At 44.2% G+C, this 19,107-nt stretch overlaps 2 protein-coding genes across 3 annotated transcripts in view; both read left to right on the forward strand.

Moving 5' to 3' along the window:
* Positions 1–3,887: 3,887 nt before the first annotated feature.
* LOC118216700 (COP9 signalosome complex subunit 3) lies at positions 3,888–13,538 on the forward strand. Its single transcript, XM_035398110.1, has 12 exons — positions 3,888–4,059; positions 4,993–5,122; positions 5,837–5,949; positions 6,040–6,089; positions 6,281–6,373; positions 6,859–7,038; positions 7,823–7,963; positions 9,085–9,258; positions 10,227–10,313; positions 10,719–10,832; positions 12,248–12,328; positions 13,222–13,538. Exons 1-12 carry the CDS (start codon positions 4,005–4,007, stop codon positions 13,273–13,275), a joined length of 1,272 nt encoding a protein of 423 aa, XP_035254001.1. The 5' UTR covers positions 3,888–4,004; the 3' UTR covers positions 13,276–13,538.
* Positions 13,539–14,501: 963 nt separating this feature from the next.
* Positions 14,502–19,107, forward strand: part of LOC118216699 (ubiquitin carboxyl-terminal hydrolase 22-like) — a 31,342-nt gene continuing 26,736 nt past the window's right edge. The window contains exons 1-2 of one of the 2 annotated variants that reach the window (XM_035398106.1): positions 14,502–15,084; positions 17,228–17,260. In XM_035398106.1, coding sequence (XP_035253997.1) covers positions 14,965–15,084; positions 17,228–17,260 — 153 coding nt within the window. In that variant the 5' untranslated portion in view covers positions 14,502–14,964. The remainder of the gene's footprint in view (positions 15,085–17,227; positions 17,261–19,107) is intronic. The other variant, XM_035398107.1, reaches the window with a different exon arrangement.

Below are 19,107 nucleotides of genomic sequence, written 5' to 3' on the forward strand. Positions count from 1 at the left end.
TCATAATTCACTTGCACCCACAGTAAAAAGCTCAGATTGTGTGCTGCCGGGTAAACTTTAATAGATTTCCAGACAGTAATTTGAGAAACATATTCACACAGAAACTACTCATCAGTGAGGGCATGTATATTGTCATTTTTCTTTTTTTTGTAATATTTTCAAGATACATTCACTGGGTTTTACGCAAAAGAGTTGCAAAGAATACAAAGTACATTGTACAGTGCATTATCAACATGAAATACACTTGAGTCTGACTTTGAGCTATAGTTGTACAGCAGTGCCCTCTGCTGGAAAATAAACAGCAGTGCCAGTGGATTCCAATGGTGGATAGAGCAAGGAGGGCCGTATCTGTATCTGGATTTCATGCCAACTTCTGGTCTTAATAATTTAATTAGCCCTAACATTCATGCCACCTGACATTCTAGCTACAATTCTTGATAAATGCATGAATGACAGCCAAAGACTGTTCTCGTGTCACTATGTGAAACGTTTTACTGTGATTTAACTGAGTGAACCATTGTTGGTGTGCACTGCAAACTAGCTAAAATTTAGCAAATTTAGCCAGGGTAATTGGCGGAAACAAAAACTTGTGTTAACGCCAGCCCTCCAGGACCGGAATTTTCTTGCAACAGGTGGTCACAGCCGATTTGAATCTGCAACCCCCTGATTTCTACACCATTTCCCCTACCCTTAGGCCCGTCCATTATACTGGACACATATAACGAGACCTGATACCGCCTACCCTGGTCCTAGAGAGCCGCGGGCTCCACTGGGTTTCACTGTCACACAGTGCTTAATGAATGAGCCGCTGACTGCATGGTTACATTCCCATGCCAGATTTCTTAGGTTTGAACGGGTTCCTGTTTTTAAGGGAAATACTGGGACTGGGACCCTGGACCTCTCCGAGACCAGGGTTTTTGGGGGCCTCTTCTCTGGACACAAAACAAAACGGGGGTTCAAAAATGTGTACCATATTAGGATAGGATATCACCGGCAGCTAATACCACGAGGCCTATTCGTACCAGCTCTGCGCGGGCTGAGTTTGGTGAGCTGGACTGCCGGACTGCGGCCGAGAGAGCAGGTACCGGACGGCGGTAAAGCGCGCGGTCCGCGCGGAGCCCTCTTCCAGGTGCGGCGGGCGATCAAAAGCGCACAAACACCGCCGCGGTCGCGGTCCGCGCCATGCAGACTTCCTGCTCCCCCGAGACAGGAAGGGGATATTGCCGAGGTCCAAACAGCGGAGAAGGACTGTCACACAAGCCCTCGCCGTTCCCTGTTCAAATACAAAACACGCCGCCGAGGATAACATGCTCTCCCCTTCCCTTCCTTCTGTTTTTCCTTTTCCTATCGTTGGCCGGGCTGTCTGTGTACACTCATAATGCTAACATGATTAAGGCAAATGATAAACGAGAGGTGTTGTGGAAAAAGAACTGAAGATAACAAGTTTTCCCACAGATAGCATGCTTCCGTTTTCTTTTTTGTTCCCTTTTTTTCATTCATCCTATCATTTTATTGCCCGTGTTCACTGATAAAGTAGCAAAATATATATTGGTAAGTCAGGTGTTGTGGAAAAAAAGATGACTAAGCGGTTTAAAAATAAAAGTGAAACAGAACACATAACAAACAGTTTTACTATGATTTGTTGACCGTCGGAAGACTTCGCTGGAAATTCAGTGGTGTCCTTTGGATTACATTAAGTCATTCACAAACAGAACCTTAATCCAGGAAGCAGATTTTCCGCGTCATCAAGTTTTGGCTTTAAAGACACCTATCAAACACAGAAAATGAATCAAATGGAAAGTGAATGTAAGTGATGTCACATACTTGCCAAACGCTACTTAAGGAAAGGCTTATTTTCAGCAGTATCATGGTGCTCAAAGTGCTTATTTCCACGTATGGCCTGTCACCAGGATAATCCTTCAAACATTCTGTGTACAGTAAATACATCCCCATTGGCCCGCATTACCTGGAGTGGAATTTTGGCAATACACAAAAGTGTACACACCAAACTTCCGAACGGATGTGCGAAGAAGTCTGTGTGTGTGTGTGTGTGTGTGTGTGTGTGTGTGAGACCCATTCATAAACCATACAGTACAACTATCCATGACAGCACACTAAACCTGTTTTTAACGAGAGGCGATAGGGGCTGTCGGACGGCCCGGTCTGTGTTCCTCAGTGTATTATCGTGCCCCATCACCCAGAATCATGACATGGCCGTGCCAGCACTGCCTGTGGCCAGCCGCCCAGCAGGGCGGTGCATACAGCCAAATCCTGATTTCCCAGGGTTTTACTAGAGAGGGTGCCGCACGTGTCATCACGCAAGAGGTGTCAATCAATCAAAGTGCTTGATCGTAAATTATTGCTGGATGAGGCAGCATATGCGCCTACAGATGCAAAATAGGAATTCTAAATTGTGAGAAAAAGACAAGGCAGGGCAGACAATAGCCTGTGCTGTGGAAAATAAGGTGAACACAATGAAAGAGAATTATGTTTATCTTTTATTAAGTAAAATCCGCAGACATCTGGAAACGTGTTTTGCACATAATACATTTTAAAGAAGAAAATCAATGAAAATTATGTGTGTGTATGAGAAAGAACAAACAAAATCTTGTGTAGGCTACTTACTGGTGTCCATGCACGTGTAGCAATGGAATATACAGATGGGTGACACAGACGTGGGCCACGAACGGCAGGGACTTCACCTGTTATGGGAGATTTTGGACCGACGTGCTAGACAGCACTCCACCACCATCATCAAAACACCAAATAAGGGAATATATTTTTGAAGAATGGTGTTCCATCCCTCCAGTAGAGTTCCAGGGACTTGTAGAATCTATGCCAAGGCACATTGCACCTGTTCTGGTGGCTTGTGGAGGCCCAACACCTTACTAAGACACTTTATGTTGGTTTTTCCTTTAATTTGTCACCCATCTGTATACCAACCTAGTCCAGTACAGGATGTCATAAAATCGTTCATTATTTTAGATGAGCAATCTGACCAGTATTGACACTGTCTGATTTAAACAAAATCGGGGGTGGCGATATACTATGCAAATATTTAGACTACACTGGAGTACAACCACACGAATTTAAAGTTCTCTGGTGCTCCATCATTTGTGGCTTATTTTGATGATGTTATTAAAATGCAAAACGTGACTGTTTGCCCGCTGGTGCACCTCGGACCTGGCTAGGCATACAGCGGAACAACACGCTTTAACTGGTAGACTGGAAAATTCAGTGGGTGGCATTTGGTCTGTTTGTGCAGGAACCAAGCCCGATAACGAGATGAGCGTTATATTTTGACTGCGGGTTGCGATTAAACATGAGACGAATTGGAGGCTTGTCCCATTCTTCCAAATGAATGAGTTGCAAATAGCCGGGACATCAGTTAAATATTTAACGATCGATTTCCCGATTAATAATTTTTTCCCCCCAGATCTTTACTTATTTCTGTTTAATCCTCCCACATTTCTTGTTCAGCGTTTTAAAAAAAATAAAAATTAGTTATAAAGTGCGGATCCATATTTGGATCATTAAACAGACCTAAAGTGAATACAGTTTAGTTTTGTTTTAAATTTACAATGCAATTTATGTAGGCTATTTTAATATGGCTATTTTATTGATGGGAAACTATACATTTGTCAACAGCAACCAATAGGATCGAGCAGATTTACTTAAAGACATATGCAGTATCATGTGTATTGAAAATAATGAAGTGGTCCCCTACAAAAAAGAGAAAAAAAGAAAATAAATGTTCTATGAAAAAGTCTGATATTCTGAAAAAGTACGTTTCTGTGCAGCTGAAGCTATGTGGACATTATAGGGTTAAAAAGCAGTCCGTTCCTGTCATAAAATCTCGTCGGATGCAGCGCGTACATAAGGAAATCTCACGATACTTTCAGTCAGTGGCGGCTGTCTGGCCCCCTCACTCAACTCCGGACTTGTATCTGACATTTGAATGAAAGCAGTCTGAAAAACTACGAACTCACACAACATAAGAAAGGATGGCGTCGGCTTTGGAGCAGTTCGTGAACAATGTACGGCAACTCTCCGCCCAAGGTGTGTACTAGCTGAACGCAGCGGCTTTTTGATCGATTTGAACTGCTAGCTAACAAGATTAGCAACCGGATGCTAATGCTAAATTAAACGCCCCGGTTCTTGGCAGCATTTTTGTTATGTCATGTAAACAAACCCGTGCCTTACCATTGCAGGTCCTACTGTGTTCAGAGTTAATATTAGAGAGCCACGTTATTTAATCATGCTGTACATATGTTGTGTTTGCAGAACTAGCACGGAATTGACATCTGGCAAGATAATTGACTTTTGTTTTCTTCCAGAAAATATTTCTGGGGGAATGTCGGCTTGTCGGTAATCCCACCCCCCATCCTCCTCTGATTGGCTAAAGCTTTTCAAGAACAAGTGTTACTAGCTAATACGCCTGTCAATCTAGTTTAGTCGGCTACAAAATTTCGGTTACACTTCCTGTGAAAATGGAAAATGTGCAGCCAGGCCTTGACAGTGGCTAATGTTTACCTGCTGGTAGCTTGACATACAAGTCCTGGCCTCTAACTGGTCAGGTATAGGCCAAAAGTGAACCACAAAGCGAGTCATGTAGTGTACAATGATTGACCCGTACCTCATTCGTGTTTTAATATTAAAAACGGTAATGCAGATAGCCAACTTTTCGCTAAAATGCTAGCGTATGGTAGCTCTGGTTATCGATGCTAACAACCCTAAGTTAAGTGAATCATGTCGATAGTCTAGGAAATACAAATTTTGAATTATTCATCGGAAAAATCAGGTCGAATAATCTATGAAAGTCTAAGCTTAACCATGTATAACATATCGACAAAATCAGCATTCCTTAACCATGGGTGTTTAACGTGTCTCATACTCTCAATAGTGGAACATACCATAGCTCAGTGGGCAGGCTAGTGATTCTGCTTTGTAAATCTGGCCTTTTTGAACTGTGTGTCTGTCCCCTGGTCTCAGGTCAAATGACTCAGCTCTGTGAGCTCATAAACAAGAGCGGAGAGCTGCTGGCCAAGAACCTGTCTCACCTGGACACCGTGCTGGGGGCCTTGGATGTGCAGGAGCACTCCCTGGGGGTTCTGGCTGTGCTGTAAGTCTGCCCCAATCGGTTGGGCTCTGGGAGGTTCTGCTAAATGGCTAACTCTTTAAGTAAAGTTTATCAGAGAGTATTGGGAGGCTGCCCCAAATATTGCATGAAAACACTCAAAAAATGTGGCTGGCCTTTTGTTGCATATGCATGTGGTACTAGACCTCCTCAGTGAAGACAGTGTATTGCATTTTACGCATATCCAGAGTGACTCACACAGTGAAACATTTTAAATACTGTACATTTGTACGGCGAGATATTTTACCGAAGCAGTTCAGGTTCTGTGCCTTGCTGTAGGGTACAAGCGCAACTCCACAGCTCTGAATTTAGCCCAAAACCTTTGAGTTACCACCCCAGTTCCCTATCAGTATACAGTACTGCCACCCCAAAAGTGTTTTCCAGTATCAGAGTTGTCTAAATTTGTCTGTCTCGTAATCCTTTGACACTATGAACCTGGCCAGTTTGACTGTAAATTGAAGTCTGCCTGACTTCTGCGGACATGTCTTACTAATAGGGCGGTGGTGAGCTACGACTTCCTCGATGTGGGGCTCCAATTGGAGACGGTGATACGACTGGATCTATAGCATGGCCATGTTTAACTTACACCAATCAGAGTGGTGAAAACCAGCCGCTGTAAACCGTAACTGCTTTCTTTGCACTCTAAAAATTCATAGTGCTTCCAATTTTTTAAACCGTCTTATCTTCACCTGTGCACAGGTTTGTGAAGTTTTCCATGCCAAACATCCCAGACTTTGAAACCCTGTTTTCCCAAGTCCAGCTGTTCATCAGCACCTGCAACGGAGAGCACATCCGATATGCAACAGACACCTGTGAGTCCCACGGTTCGGCTTCCTGTGAGTGTGAACTCTCACCAGGCGGAGAAACGCGCTCTAAACGTCTCTCTCTTTCTGTGATTACAGTTGCTGGCCTTTGCCATCAGCTGACGAACGCCCTGGTAGAACGAAAACAGGCAAGAGATCCCTTCGTCCTGGTTCATTATTCTTTATGGGTCACTGCAAGCAGCCCTGATTTATCTGCTCAAACCGATCATTGTATGGCAATCGTGTGTGTGTGTGTGTGTGTGTGAGAGTGTGAGAGTGTGTGAGAGTGTGAGAGTGTGTGAGAGAGAGACTAACTCTTGGTATGTCTCTTTTGTTACAGCCGTTAAGAGGGGTTGGTATCCTAAAACAGGCAATGGACAAAATGCAGATGAATTCAAACCAGCTTACCTCAATTCATGCAGACCTGTGTCAGGTAAACAAACCGGGAAAGCTGTCCTCATGGAACAGGTCACTGAATATTTGTTCTCAGGCAGCCCTCCTTGATTGACATTTAGAATGTGTGTTTTTTTTATTTTATATGTGCCTCTTTGGTCTTAATGTACCAGCCATTGACTGACAAAACTGGGGCTCATTTTTATGTAAGGAATTTCTGTTGTTTCTTCAATTCCCAAGTGATCGTAGCTCTACTCCAGTGTTGTCGCTGCCTGTAGAATTTGGGATTAGGCAAAACGAGTGCAAAAGGGAACTAAATTTCTTACCACTGGGTTATGGGGTTGACCACATTGATCTTATTTAGTTTGTTTTTTAAGAAATCTTTGATTATAAATATGTAAAATGCAACTGAAGTATAAGGAACCTTTGTATGAATGAAAGTTTCGGCCTGTATCCTGGTGTAATTTGATCCGGTAGGCGATGTAAGACCTGGGGTCTGAAACCTTTGTTGAAACTCGCCTACAGCTGTGCTTGTTAGCCAAGTGCTTCAAGCCCGCCCTTCCGTACCTGGAGCTGGACATGACGGACATCTGCAAGGAGAACGGGGCCTACGACGCCAAGCACTTTCTGTGTTACTACTATTACGGAGGCATGATCTACTCAGGACTGAAGAACTTTGAGAGAGCACTGTATTTTTACGAACAGGTGAAATCACTGCTCCTAAACGCATGCCTCGTGGTACTGGCGGTCACGTTGAACAGGGACGCTTTCGTGTTTTTCCCGCCAGAATCGTACCTGGGGCCGATTTCCGGCACTGTTTACGCAATGCTTGCAGTGGAATGTTTACTGGGAATATGAGGCCGTCATGTTCTCAACAGACGTAGAACGTGCTGGAACACGTTTTTGTAAACAACAAAAAGATGACTCCCCCCGCTAACACAACACGTTCTCACGGTGGTGCTGCCGTGTAGTGGGGATGTTGTAATATTTTACGTTAGCCGTGTTGTTCATTTAAGATTTACAGCTTCAGGGTATTGGAAACATTTTACCTGTAAACCCGTCAATCAATCGCCACCTTTTGTATGTGTGATGACTCAACAAGTGTCAAAAGGTCTGTTTGCCAACCCAAACCAGTGGCATTACCACTTTCATTTTAAAGCAAAACAAGGACGCTGTGTACTTTTGCGAGGAGCAGTTGTATTTATGAGCTGCATTCCGCACACAGTTTTTAATCCTGGAGCCAGGTTCATTTAGAGACATTTCACCGCCCATTGAAACGGTTTCCCTGCCCTGTGAATTGAACGGCTTTTGGCGTACGGTGTTTGCGCAATCGGGTATTTTTGAAATTGATGAAAAGCCCTGAGGCTGCGAACACACACACTTTTTTAGTAAACGGTTTGCGTGTGGTTTTCGTTTGTCGGTATGCTCTCGGTGTGCTAGCCCGTGACGCCCCCCCCTCCCCCCCCCCCCCCCCCCCCTTTCCCGCCAGGCCATCACCACTCCCGCCATGGTCGTCAGCCACATCATGCTGGAGGCCTACAAGAAGTACATCCTGGTCTCCCTGATCCTGCACGGCAAAGTGCAGCCGCTCCCCAAGTACACCTCCCAGATAGTGGGGCGCTTCATAAAGGTGAGGCCGTCGCTATGGAAGCCGAAATGCGTCCGTTTGACGACCTCATGCAGGGAAGCTGATTGTAATGGCGCGGTCTGTGTTTCGGCCATTCTGGGATTTTTTTTTATACCTTGCTTGCACATTCTGTTTCTGTTTCTTAGATATTCAAATGCTTAAAAAAAAATTTTTTTTTAAGTCTTATTAACAAATTGATTAAAAAAAATTTTGGAACCAGGACCCACCCCCTCCTGCAGACACAATGTTTTTTCGTTTTGATGTACGAATCTTTGATTAATCACAGCTTACCTTTGCTGCCTGTGGCATTGTACCCACACAGTTGCGTGTAGGTAGTAATGAAATGTGAGTATCACACGCACTGTGAGCAGAGATGGGAGTACTACCTACACGCGCTTATATCTGAAGTATGCTGAGTGTCTGTCAGTTGTTCTCAATCCATTTGTTTTCCTGTCAGTGCAAAAAAACAAGAATTACCCTGATAGTCATCTGATTTATGCTTTCTTTCTTGTTCTTCTGTATTGACAGCATAATAATGTGTAAATTGCAGTACGTAATTATGGAAACTGGCCTCCGGGCCTTATGTTGACAGCCGCTCGTCTTAAGCCATTCGCTGGTCTCCCCTGTCACAAGAAAGGTCCCGGGTATTGCAGAGATGGGGACACATGATTGGAACAGGGTTGCCTAATTTCTGTGAGCCGGCCAATCAAACCAAGTTTTCAAATGGTTGAGTTGAAGAAACCTGTGTAACGCCATTAATGTGGGCCAGATAACGCCTGACAGTTATCCTTTAATGTGTGAAACGTGGGTGACAGGATCCAGTCCTGGAGTGCTGTGGTCCCTGCTGAGTTTCAGTGTTTTACAGCACTGCTGATTTAAGTCACTGATTGGCCAAAGAATCCTCACAACTGAGGCTGCTGGGTGGCTCATTCGGGTAAGGCACCTCACTGTTGTGCAAGGATGAGCTCCATGGTCTTGAACTGAATCCAGAGTATAAGTATTGAATCCAGGTTATGGGAGGGTTCCACATGGGAGGAAACCACAAAGTTCAGTAGGAATGCTGCTGTTCTCGTTTTTTTACGTTTTTTGAAAAAAAACCTTTGTTTTTTTAAACGTGTCCCCAGCCGCTGAGCAACGCCTACCACGAGCTGGCGCAGGTGTACGCCAGCAACAACCCGGGGGAGCTGCGCAGCGTGGTGAGCAAGCACGGCGACGCCTTCTCACGCGACAGCAACACGGGCCTCGTCAAGCAGTGCGTCTCCTCCCTCTACAAGAAGAACATCCAGCGGCTAACCAAGGTGAGAACCCATCCACTGTTCCCTCCGTCTGTCTTCAGCCCGTACTTACCGACCAGACCCCTCTGCCCCGCGACCATTGGGGTTATCTGGCCACGCCCTCCCTGATTGGTCGCTCGTCCCGGTCACCGTGGCACCCCGTACTGGCCCTACAGGGGTTGCGGTCAGGACAGCAGAACTATTGGCCGTCTTGTTCCTGTTAATCTTTTCCTCTCGGCCATTCTCTGACATGGAACGACTTCTGGAGTCCCTGACTAGGCACTGCCGCCACATGGGAACATAAAGATATGGATGCTGTAACTGCATAAATGGTGGAAATGAGCGGTGCAAAAAAAAAAAAAAAATTACATTACAGTCACTTAGCAGATGCTCATAGAAAAGTATGACTAATAAAAGTAACATCAGGGTTACTCTCAGGAATACACAAGTGCATTATCACCATGAAGGCACAGAGGATTGTAAAGGCCCTTTTATAATCAAGTGATCTGATGAACCAGACAAACCTACTAAAAAATTAGCATTGTAAACAAACGGAAAATGCCACATAATTAGTTTTCCATTTACATCAGTTCATTTTCCTTGAGAAGCGTGTTAGCTGGCAAGCTAAATATCTTAGCAATTAACTTCTATATTGCCAGCTCTTTACCACCAGCTTTTGTGCTAGAGCTATTTATGTGACCACAGGTTGTCTATGTGTTGCTATTAAAGCTGCAGAATTCACAGAATTAGCTAGCATCTTGATAGTTTTATTGTTATTTTTTTTGGGGGGGGGGGGGGGTAGGCAGGGGTGATTTTTGGGTTTGTAAATAGGGGGATGAGGTAGGTTTTAAGGTAATTGTAGGACGTGTTTGTGTTTCAATTAAGGAACATCAGAAATCAAAGTCTCTCTCTCTCTCTCTCTCTCTCTCTCTCTCTCTTCTCTATCTCTCCCTCCCTCTCCCTCTCTCCCTGTTGTTGTCTCCGCTTGGCAGACGTTTCTCACGCTCTCCTTACAAGACATGGCGAACAGGGTGCAGCTCTCCAGTGCGCAAGAGGCAGAGAAATACGTTCTGCACATGGTGAGAGAATAACAGCCTGCTTGCGGTTACAGCTACACCTATGGATTATATACTGTAGGACGACACTCTAGACACTCAGTCATCTGTCTGGGCATTTAACACATACTCCCAGTCCACTTAAGCAGTATACATTTTTACATACTGTCCATTTATACAACAGTATATTTACTGAAGCAATTTGGGTTAAGTACCTCGCTCAAGGGGACAATGCTCACACACCACCTGCGAATCAAACCTGCAACCTCTGGGTTACACACCCGGTTCTCCGAACTATTTTATGAAACAAAGTAAAGTCCGTTTGTGTCTAAATCAAGTGGATAGCCCAAGTTGCTGTATCGGTCGTGCATGGAGAATGATGCCTAAAAAGAACTGATTCTGAACCGAAAGTTCTCTCTGTGTTTGCAGATAGAGAATGGTGAGATCTACGCCAGTATCAACCAGAAAGACGGCATGGTCAGTTTCCACGACAACCCAGAGAAATACAATAACCCTGCGATGCTCCACAAAATTGACCAAGAGGTAGGACGTATGTTCTGGACATTTGGATACAGGGGCCTCTTTGTATGTATAATAATGTTCACTAATGCAGAAACATTTTAATGTGCACATTTTCTGCGTCACAGATGTCCTCTGGGTGGCAGGTTCCCTAAAAAAAGCTCAGTACATTTTATCCAACCTGGCTTAATGTGGTTTCCATTAAAAATCACATGAACTCTGCATGACTGTGAGTTTCATTAAAGAAAAAAACACTGGCTCCATTATACAAACTTTCTACATTATATCAGTCCTGCATTAGCCTGGATTCCATTGAACAAACAGGCTACATTATAAGAATCCTGCATTAGTCTGGGTTCTGCTAAACCGGAAACAGGCTTGCTGTGTTGTTGCAACCCTGCATCACAGAAGGTTCGGAGTAGGGGAATGTTCTACGGCTCAAATGTGGCTCTTTTTGCTGAAAACATTAAGGTTTTGACATAAGAACACCGATTTTTGTATTGTGTGCCATGGACACAAAATGGCATATGCACTATGACCAAGGCTGCAGACTTGTCTCACACACACAAACAGCTGGTGCAGTTGGTACCTAGAGGGGTGGGCGTGTTTCACATCCCGCTCAAATCCGGTCCCTACCCACCTTCTGTCCCAGACCTCAGGCCACCAACACGTGAAACCCAGTGCCACTTACCCGTAGTGCTCTCTGCAGTGTTCTGCTATGTTCTTTCTCCTCGTGCTGGAATACTGTCTTTGAGAGCAGTAACAGCCGTATTCACAACGACCTTCGGTTTATGGACTGACCTTGAGGGACTGCAGTATGAAACCAGAGAAAGCATTAGCTAAACACTGTAAATGAGACAAAGGGGCGGGTCTTAGGACAGTCTCTAAAGAACACAGCATGGAAAAATCTACAATGTTTAATAGAAATAAGTGCCAGAGGAAACAGACGGCAGAGTGCTTCTGAAAGCGGATGCATTATTCACAAAGCTGATGTTGATTAGAATAATAATGAACATTCTAATTTAATCCTGGCTACTGCTGATTTGAGTATTAGTGTAATTTCTAGTGATTCATATAAAAGATAAGGCTACAGTAATTTAACTGTTCAAATCGGTGAAGGATTAGTTTTTAATGGTGTATTTTCATGTTTCACTTTAAAAGTTCACCAACAGACTCAGGACAGTTCAGAGCCCTAATAACCACCAATCCCGATGTGCTTGTATGAGAGGCTCTGCTGTGTATGTACTCTGCATTACAGAAATGTCCTGTGCCACATGAATGAAATGGTGTTCCTTTGTTAAAAGTTTGCGGTGCACTCCCCAGCATACATTACTAATTAACAGTGTTTTTGTTTTTCCCCATAGCAAAGTCCCAGTGTCAGCTACCCAAGTATGCTGGTAGACTGCTGTGTGACCCTGTGTGCTTTCTCTCCTCCGCAGATGCTGAAATGTATAGAACTAGACGAAAAGCTAAAGTCCATGGATCAGGAGATCACAGTAAATCCACAGTTTGTACAGAAGGTATGCTCTGACCCTTACACTTGGGAGTGGCCAGTCATGTTCATTAGCGCTCACGGCTGCAGCCTCTGCTCTCGATTTGGGAGAAAGCAGACAAGCGTGCGCTGCCGTCGGAAGCGTGTGATGTCAGCGCTGGCGGGGTCCAGATTTGATTGGTCCGTCAGACCCGTCCACGCTGTCGAACAGCGTTAGCGGCACGAGCCAGCCGGCAGCTCGGAGAATTAAATCTGTAATGGCCTCGTGTCACCCTGCTACTCGGCACACTGGCCAGAGAGGAGACCAGTGAACCTCTGTCCCCGGCCTCGTGGGTCCTGGAGGGCTGCAGTGTGTGCAGGTCTGCAATGTCTTTCTGCACTTAATCAATCCTCTAGAGCAGTAGCTTGCTGTTAGCATACCTTTTACTTGGTTACTTTCGGCCAATGTAATGGTTGCTGATTTTAGTGAAAAGAAAACCCGTCAGACCCTGTGGCTCTCCAAATGCCAAAAACTCCTGATGTTATGTAGTTTTAGTATGTACTTCAGCAGCATTAACTGAGCTTTCTTGAAGTGAGATTAATCTAGCAAAAAATAGTGTTATTGGAGTGTACTTTATGCCAAGCAGACCCGTCTAACTTCATTCTGAAGGTCTGTATGTTGGAGTATGTTTATTTGTCTTTATTTCTAACAGTAATTGCGCCCTGTTTTTTGACAAGTCTGCAAAGATAAGGGCCATGGGAAATGAATCTGGGTATAAAATCTATAAAGCCAGGTTACTGATTTGACCAATTAAGCCGAGGGTAATTGGTTGGAACTGAAAAACTGCTCGCAGCAGATCCTCTGGGACAATTTGGTCGCGCAGTTCCGAGGTAAACTGTGAAGGAGAGGAGTAATGCGTCTTCTTAAACTGTGCCTTTCAGAGCATGGGATCGCAGGACGATGACGTAGGAAGCAAGACGTCGAGTTACTCCTGAAGCCCCCTGGGAAATATCGAGCCTCGAGTCAGGCTCTCTTTGGAAGATGTTTTTTTTAAAGGAGGAAAAAAAAAAAAAAAAAAAAGCCTGGACATTGTTCAAGAAAATCTGAGTGTGTGAACTAATTTATTGCTTTCACACAATGCCTGGAGGAAACTAAACAAAAAAGGAAAAAAAAAACTTGTTTTATTTATCAATGTTCAGATGGAAGAGCCGTTTGCTGCATTAACAGAAATAAAAGGAAAAACTGGACTTTTTGTTCACAATAAGTAAATAAGTGATTTTTTTTTGCGATTTATTTTATTATATGGCATTTGAATAATTAGTTGGTAATTCGTGCACTACAGACCTGTTTCTTTATAGAATTAAGGAATGTTCAATGTAGTGCAATGTTGCAATGTAGTGTCCAACCACAAGGTGTCACACTCCATTTACAAATTATCTGATGATTTTTGTAAACGCAACACGTGTATTTTTGCGCTGGTACAATTGGGCTTGATCGATTTGAAAATTCTGGTGATGGTTGGAACAATAACGCTAATATTCGCAGATTTATTGAATGTATATTGCTTCAGTGGAGACTGAGCTGAATGCGGCATTCAGCGTTAAATTGCTATCAGATTACCAAATGTATTTGGTTTTATTTAGGCTTTAGGCTGTGTCTTATAAGTTTTTTTTTAACTTGTGGCATGACCTTAGCGAGTTGGACCTGAACTGGAGAATAGCTCAACTAACGCAAATTGTGCTACTAGACATTGTAAACTCTAGCTGTATGTGGCTACGAGGCGTTTTTCTGGCATTCTTTGGCGTGTCAGTCTGTCTCAAAATGTGACAATTTGGCACGCCCAGTGATATTGTTTTTGAAAGACCGGCGTTTGAAGCGTCTTTCGTTCGGATAATTAGAAAACACAGCTAGAATCGGAAGTGACGCAGGGCAGTGCAGCACTTCAGAGCTCAATGGAATACAAACAAGCTGTGCCCCGCCTCTGTTTATTAAAGGATATTCACCAGGTTCTGTGCATGCTGCTAATCGGAAGTGTTTCCCTTTACTTATTCGTGATCTCACCTAGAAAGGCAAATTGTGGTTTCAGGAAAGGGGCAAAGATACTGGAGGGTTTTTTTTGTTTTTGATTGACACCACCAGCTCGCGCTCTCTAACCAGCCAATTGGAGTTTTCGTGCGGCTGGAAACGCCTACTAAAGGCGAGCTGCGTTTCAATACACCAATCGGAACCCTGTTTTAGCTGACCGGGAGGGGGCGTGAGCTCTACAGGAAACGACACCTACCCCCGCCAATAGAGGGCGAAACTCTCCTCTGGTGACCAATCACTGCGAGGCATTGGGCGGGCTCCACAATGCTCGCCGTGTTCTGTTGAATTCTATTGCCGACCATTAAAAAAAATAATAATCGGGAGAGTGGAAGTAGAAGAACCAGGGGTAACGCGACAGACATACAGACAGGGCTGTATTTAAAGGGACCGGTGGCTATTCTCAACAAGAAAACGAAACATCAGTAATTTGATGGTCTTTATTACTGACCCTTGGATTTTGGTTTGGCTGTCTCATTTTAAATCCGGACCGTTTCTGTGCGGCTGGCTAGCTGACTGGCTAGCTATATTCATTTTCTCTCGGACACGTTTCATCGTTTAAAAACACTACATAGCGGGCTAAATTGAATGTTGTTTCTGTCATGAGTCCGGCCGGCTGCGCTCATGTGAACGGTTTTAAGGTGGAGAACTGGAAGCAGAATCTACGAGTCATATACCAGTGCTTTGTGTGGAGTGGGACTGCTGAAACCAGGAGACGCAAGGTAAAAAAAATAAAATAAAATGCAAAAAAAAAGAAGATAAAACGAGCAAGAAAAAAATAGCAGGCTATAAACGAAACTCCAAACCTCAAGCAAGAAAATGGCATGCTTTCATATAGATGTAGGCGCTGTACACACGCCACTCCACACAGTTTGAAGCACATAGCACAACTCGCATAACGTTACACGCACACACCATTTGCTGGGATATCAATTTCAATCCATATAAACTGCACCAGACTGGGCAGAGCAGTGGTTATGTAGATAGTTATGTAGTGCTAGCTAAATCGAAAACCAGGTACCTACTGTATGGCCAGTGTTGAAACTGATGGCTCTACAATGGGTATCTAGTTTGTAGCATCTCAGCAAGTGAGTTAGCAACGTATTCATAATTCAAAACATGGTTCCAAACAACAGCCGAGTATGTACATAACAAGCCATTAAACTAAAATTCGTAAATAAGCCATTAGTTGCAAACCCTGGTATCACCAGCATGACAAGATACAGCTCTTTCAAGTGTCTTTTTGGATGTTTAGCTTGCTCACTAGGCAAATTAGCTTTGTTACTTGTACTGTGAACAGTTAGCTGGCTAACCATGGAAAACAGCAGTGTTTTAACTAAGGCAACATCAACACCTTCGACGGAGCGAAGAAACAAATCAGGCAGCCAGTGAGTTTGGTAATGTGGTTAATCTTGGCTAGTTATAAAACTGCAGTTGGTGGCAGCTAAGCAATATCTGCAACGAAAATGCATGCTGTAAGCTAGCGTACTCGAGGTAACAAACAACCATTTGTATAGTACAGGCAACAACCTCAGCTAGCAGATGTCAGTGTCCTAGAAAGATACCCAAGTTTATGCAAAGAATGCTATCTAGCTAGCTGACTAAGGGTCTGCTAGCTAATGCTGGCTGCCGAATATTTAAGCCTTTTTTATCGCGTCATATTCTCTGATTGTTGTCATACGAAGTTGATGGCTTGCATTTGGAGGGGAAAGAAAGACAAGGACGTATTTAAAGAGCACATCGACTAGCCAACGTGCTAGTTAGCTAGCTCCACATCCGATCAATTTGAACATCCTTTCACACCCAGTGTGTTCGCCTGGCATGTTCCGTTTCCTTCTTTTCTGGCTAAAGTGACGAGGCAAGAATGGGTCTCGCTGACTAGCTAGCTACCTGGATACAGATTGGCAAATCACCACCTTAAACACCGTTCCAGATCTAAATCCAGGAAGATGCGTGGGGGGAAAACGTTAAAACACGAAGCCGACAAGGTGTGCCTGTGCAGCAGATGTCTATCTAGCCAGTTTCCCTCCCGCACGCCTGTATTGTTCAGAGAGAAACACGCAAAGCCACCCCCTCTGTCCCTCCATCCCTCCACCCTACCCCTCCATTCAGTCAGAATTTTAATGTGGGGACACACGAGGGCCAGCACACTCCACTTTTTTTTTTTGTCACGCCATCTGCGCTCATCTCACCCGGCTCTATGACACAGTGCGTAGCCAGCTGTTGGCCACCTCTCACAGATGCAATATACTTCCGTAAATTCGTGGCTTTGGCATTTCACAGCGCTCAACATACATATTTATCGCTTTCGCGCAGGCTTTAAAAAATGAATCCATATATGATACACAGATATGTCACTTGAATTGTTAATTAATGGATTGGTGGAGGCACATAAGGTAATATGTGCATGACTTTCGTAAGGCTCTTTGCATTTGGCTATATAGATTTCTAGGGCTTTGATTAATCTGGCACTGGCGCCAGAATACTTAAACACATGGTTAAATTGGTCAGAGCTATTGAAACTGGCAAAAATTGAGATTCACAAAAGCCAAACCTATATGCGGATTCTCACTGTAGTTTTGTATTTCACTGAGTTTGTATATTCACCATTACCTTTATGGCCATTTTAAAACTTCTTGTGCTTTGGGGTTTAGAACTCTGGACTCAATATTAGTATGTAGTCCTGTATTTATGGTGTCTTTTCTGTATGCTGTAATGTAAATATGCATTTTTAAAAACATTTTATGAATGACTGTAATGTATATATGTATATATGTTGTTTCTGTAGACATGTTTGTTCTATCAAGGCAATCGCAGCATGGCTTACATATGTCATACATTTTTATTTCGTTGTTGATATAATAGGTACTACAGAATGATGTGGGATGGACTTCATTGGTGAGTCAAAACCCCTCCTCATGCACTGACATCATTAGAGGCCTGCTTGAGATGCATAAGCCAATCAAAATGCTCTGTAACTGTCTCTAGCTTCCCCCACACGTCGTGCCAGTGACCGTACGCTAACCAAACTGCTTATGAGACCTAATGACCCCTTGCTGAATCGCTAGTCTGGCTTGCCAGTAGACGGCAGGGCGAGGCAGAAAGGTGGTCTGGCCAGCGGCGAGAACGGCAGGATCCGCGCTCGTTGCGTAAGCGGTGTCCTCACACTGACGTCGCCGGTTTTTCTGGCGAGACACAGATGCACAAGACAAACAGTTCTCTTCACAAAGGTCAGATACCTGCTGTTTGTACAGCGAGGTGTCTGGTGGGCCTCGCATTTAACCCACGCACCTGCTTCCCTGTGGCATTCACCATCACAATTAACTTTACAGCTCCCTTCGGTAGTGTCGGTTTCCACGGTGATTAACAGGAACACTTTGCCCTGAGCTTGTAATGTGTGCAGCTCGAACAGTCAGCACTGTAACTAAGGAATTAGCACAACCTCTCCTAACCCCATCAACCTCTCAAGCAGCACTCCAAATATTATGTGTCCCAGAAATTCTCAAGCGAGCTAAATATGATCATCATAATTACAATGCTATGAATGAGGCTTACTATTAATTAGTCTTGCAACCTAACAGTTCCTACTAATGCAGTAAAGTGTTGTTGTTAATGGCTTGTCAGTTTCACAAATTACATTTTGTTTTTATAAGAGGTGCATTTGTGGCGGGGGCCAGACCCCAGGGGTGTGCTTGTCTGGGGGGCCAGTGTAGCTTTGCACATGGCGTGGCAGGGGGGTGCAGCAGGGCAAAGCCTAAACTTATTATTCCACCGAGCTTGTGCTGCGGACTTCGTCTCCCAAAATCCACTGCAGGGAAGGTCGCGTGGGTTCACTGTTCGAGCGTTGGCACCGGTTGCTTAGCTGCATTGGCTCAGTGAGATTTAGATATAGTGTGTGTGCTTGTGTGTGTGTGTGTGTGTGTGGGGTGGTTACAATTTCTGGCCCTCAGAATGTAAAACTCAGCAAGTTTTCGAGCTCTGTACGTAGCGCCAGCTTCTGCAGGGGTTGAGCTCATCCTCTTCCACAGCCAGCGAGTCTAAGCGGGGCAGTCGGGGTGATGGTTCAGCTCAGGGCTGCATCGCGTAAGAAAAAAAATGCCACTAAAGTGCGTAATGGACGCTCAAATCCGAGGCCTGGAGTTCAAGTTCAACAGCCTGAGATTTTATATGTCTTATGAACCCTGGAGTGTGTTCTCAGCCCCTTCACAAAACATGTTGAATGCCTTCTAATCATATTAATGTCCTTGCTTATTTTTAGGTCATACCATTTTATGTTGGGGTTCTGCGAACCCTTGTATACAAGTGGGTGTCAGGTCTGCATTCTTGAATGTCACCAAACTGGGTCACAAACATGATGCTGTTTGTAGCATGAAACAGGAAGTGGAACTGTAATTGCCAGACGGTCGCTGGTTTCTCCACAGATAACCCTGTAAGTGTGTTAGATAACTTCGATGTGAAACACTGATCGAATGACAGGACACACTAGGTGTCCTGTGTCGAACCAGGGCTCTAGTGTTTGGTTAAACATGTTAGTCTTAGAGTCTGACCACAGACAGAGTGTTTGACCTTGGAAACGAATGTAAGGGGAGGTAGTGAACTTGCCGGCGTTTGATGATCGCCAACAAGCAATGTTTTTTTCTGTTGCAGCCTGCACAAAGGCAAAGACCTTGTTTGAAAAAAGAACCGATTGCAAGTTAAACCTGACCTCTGATTTCTCTTTTAATCAGAAGTATTAATAGTAACTC

The sequence above is a fragment of the Anguilla anguilla genome, chromosome 17 (genome assembly GCF_013347855.1).
Source record: "Anguilla anguilla isolate fAngAng1 chromosome 17, fAngAng1.pri, whole genome shotgun sequence".
Classification (NCBI taxonomy): domain Eukaryota; kingdom Metazoa; phylum Chordata; class Actinopteri; order Anguilliformes; family Anguillidae; genus Anguilla; species Anguilla anguilla.

Bases quoted from the DNA above. Each gene is read 5' to 3' on its own strand.
- LOC118216700 (XM_035398110.1), top strand. From the start codon at position 4,005: ATGGCGTCGGCTTTGGAGCAGTTCGTGAACAATGTACGGCAACTCTCC. The intron at 7,039-7,822 runs GTGAAATCACTG...CTTTCCCGCCAG, and splicing joins CACTGTATTTTTACGAACAG to GCCATCACCACTCCCGCCAT. The intron at 7,964-9,084 runs GTGAGGCCGTCG...ACGTGTCCCCAG, and splicing joins TAGTGGGGCGCTTCATAAAG to CCGCTGAGCAACGCCTACCA.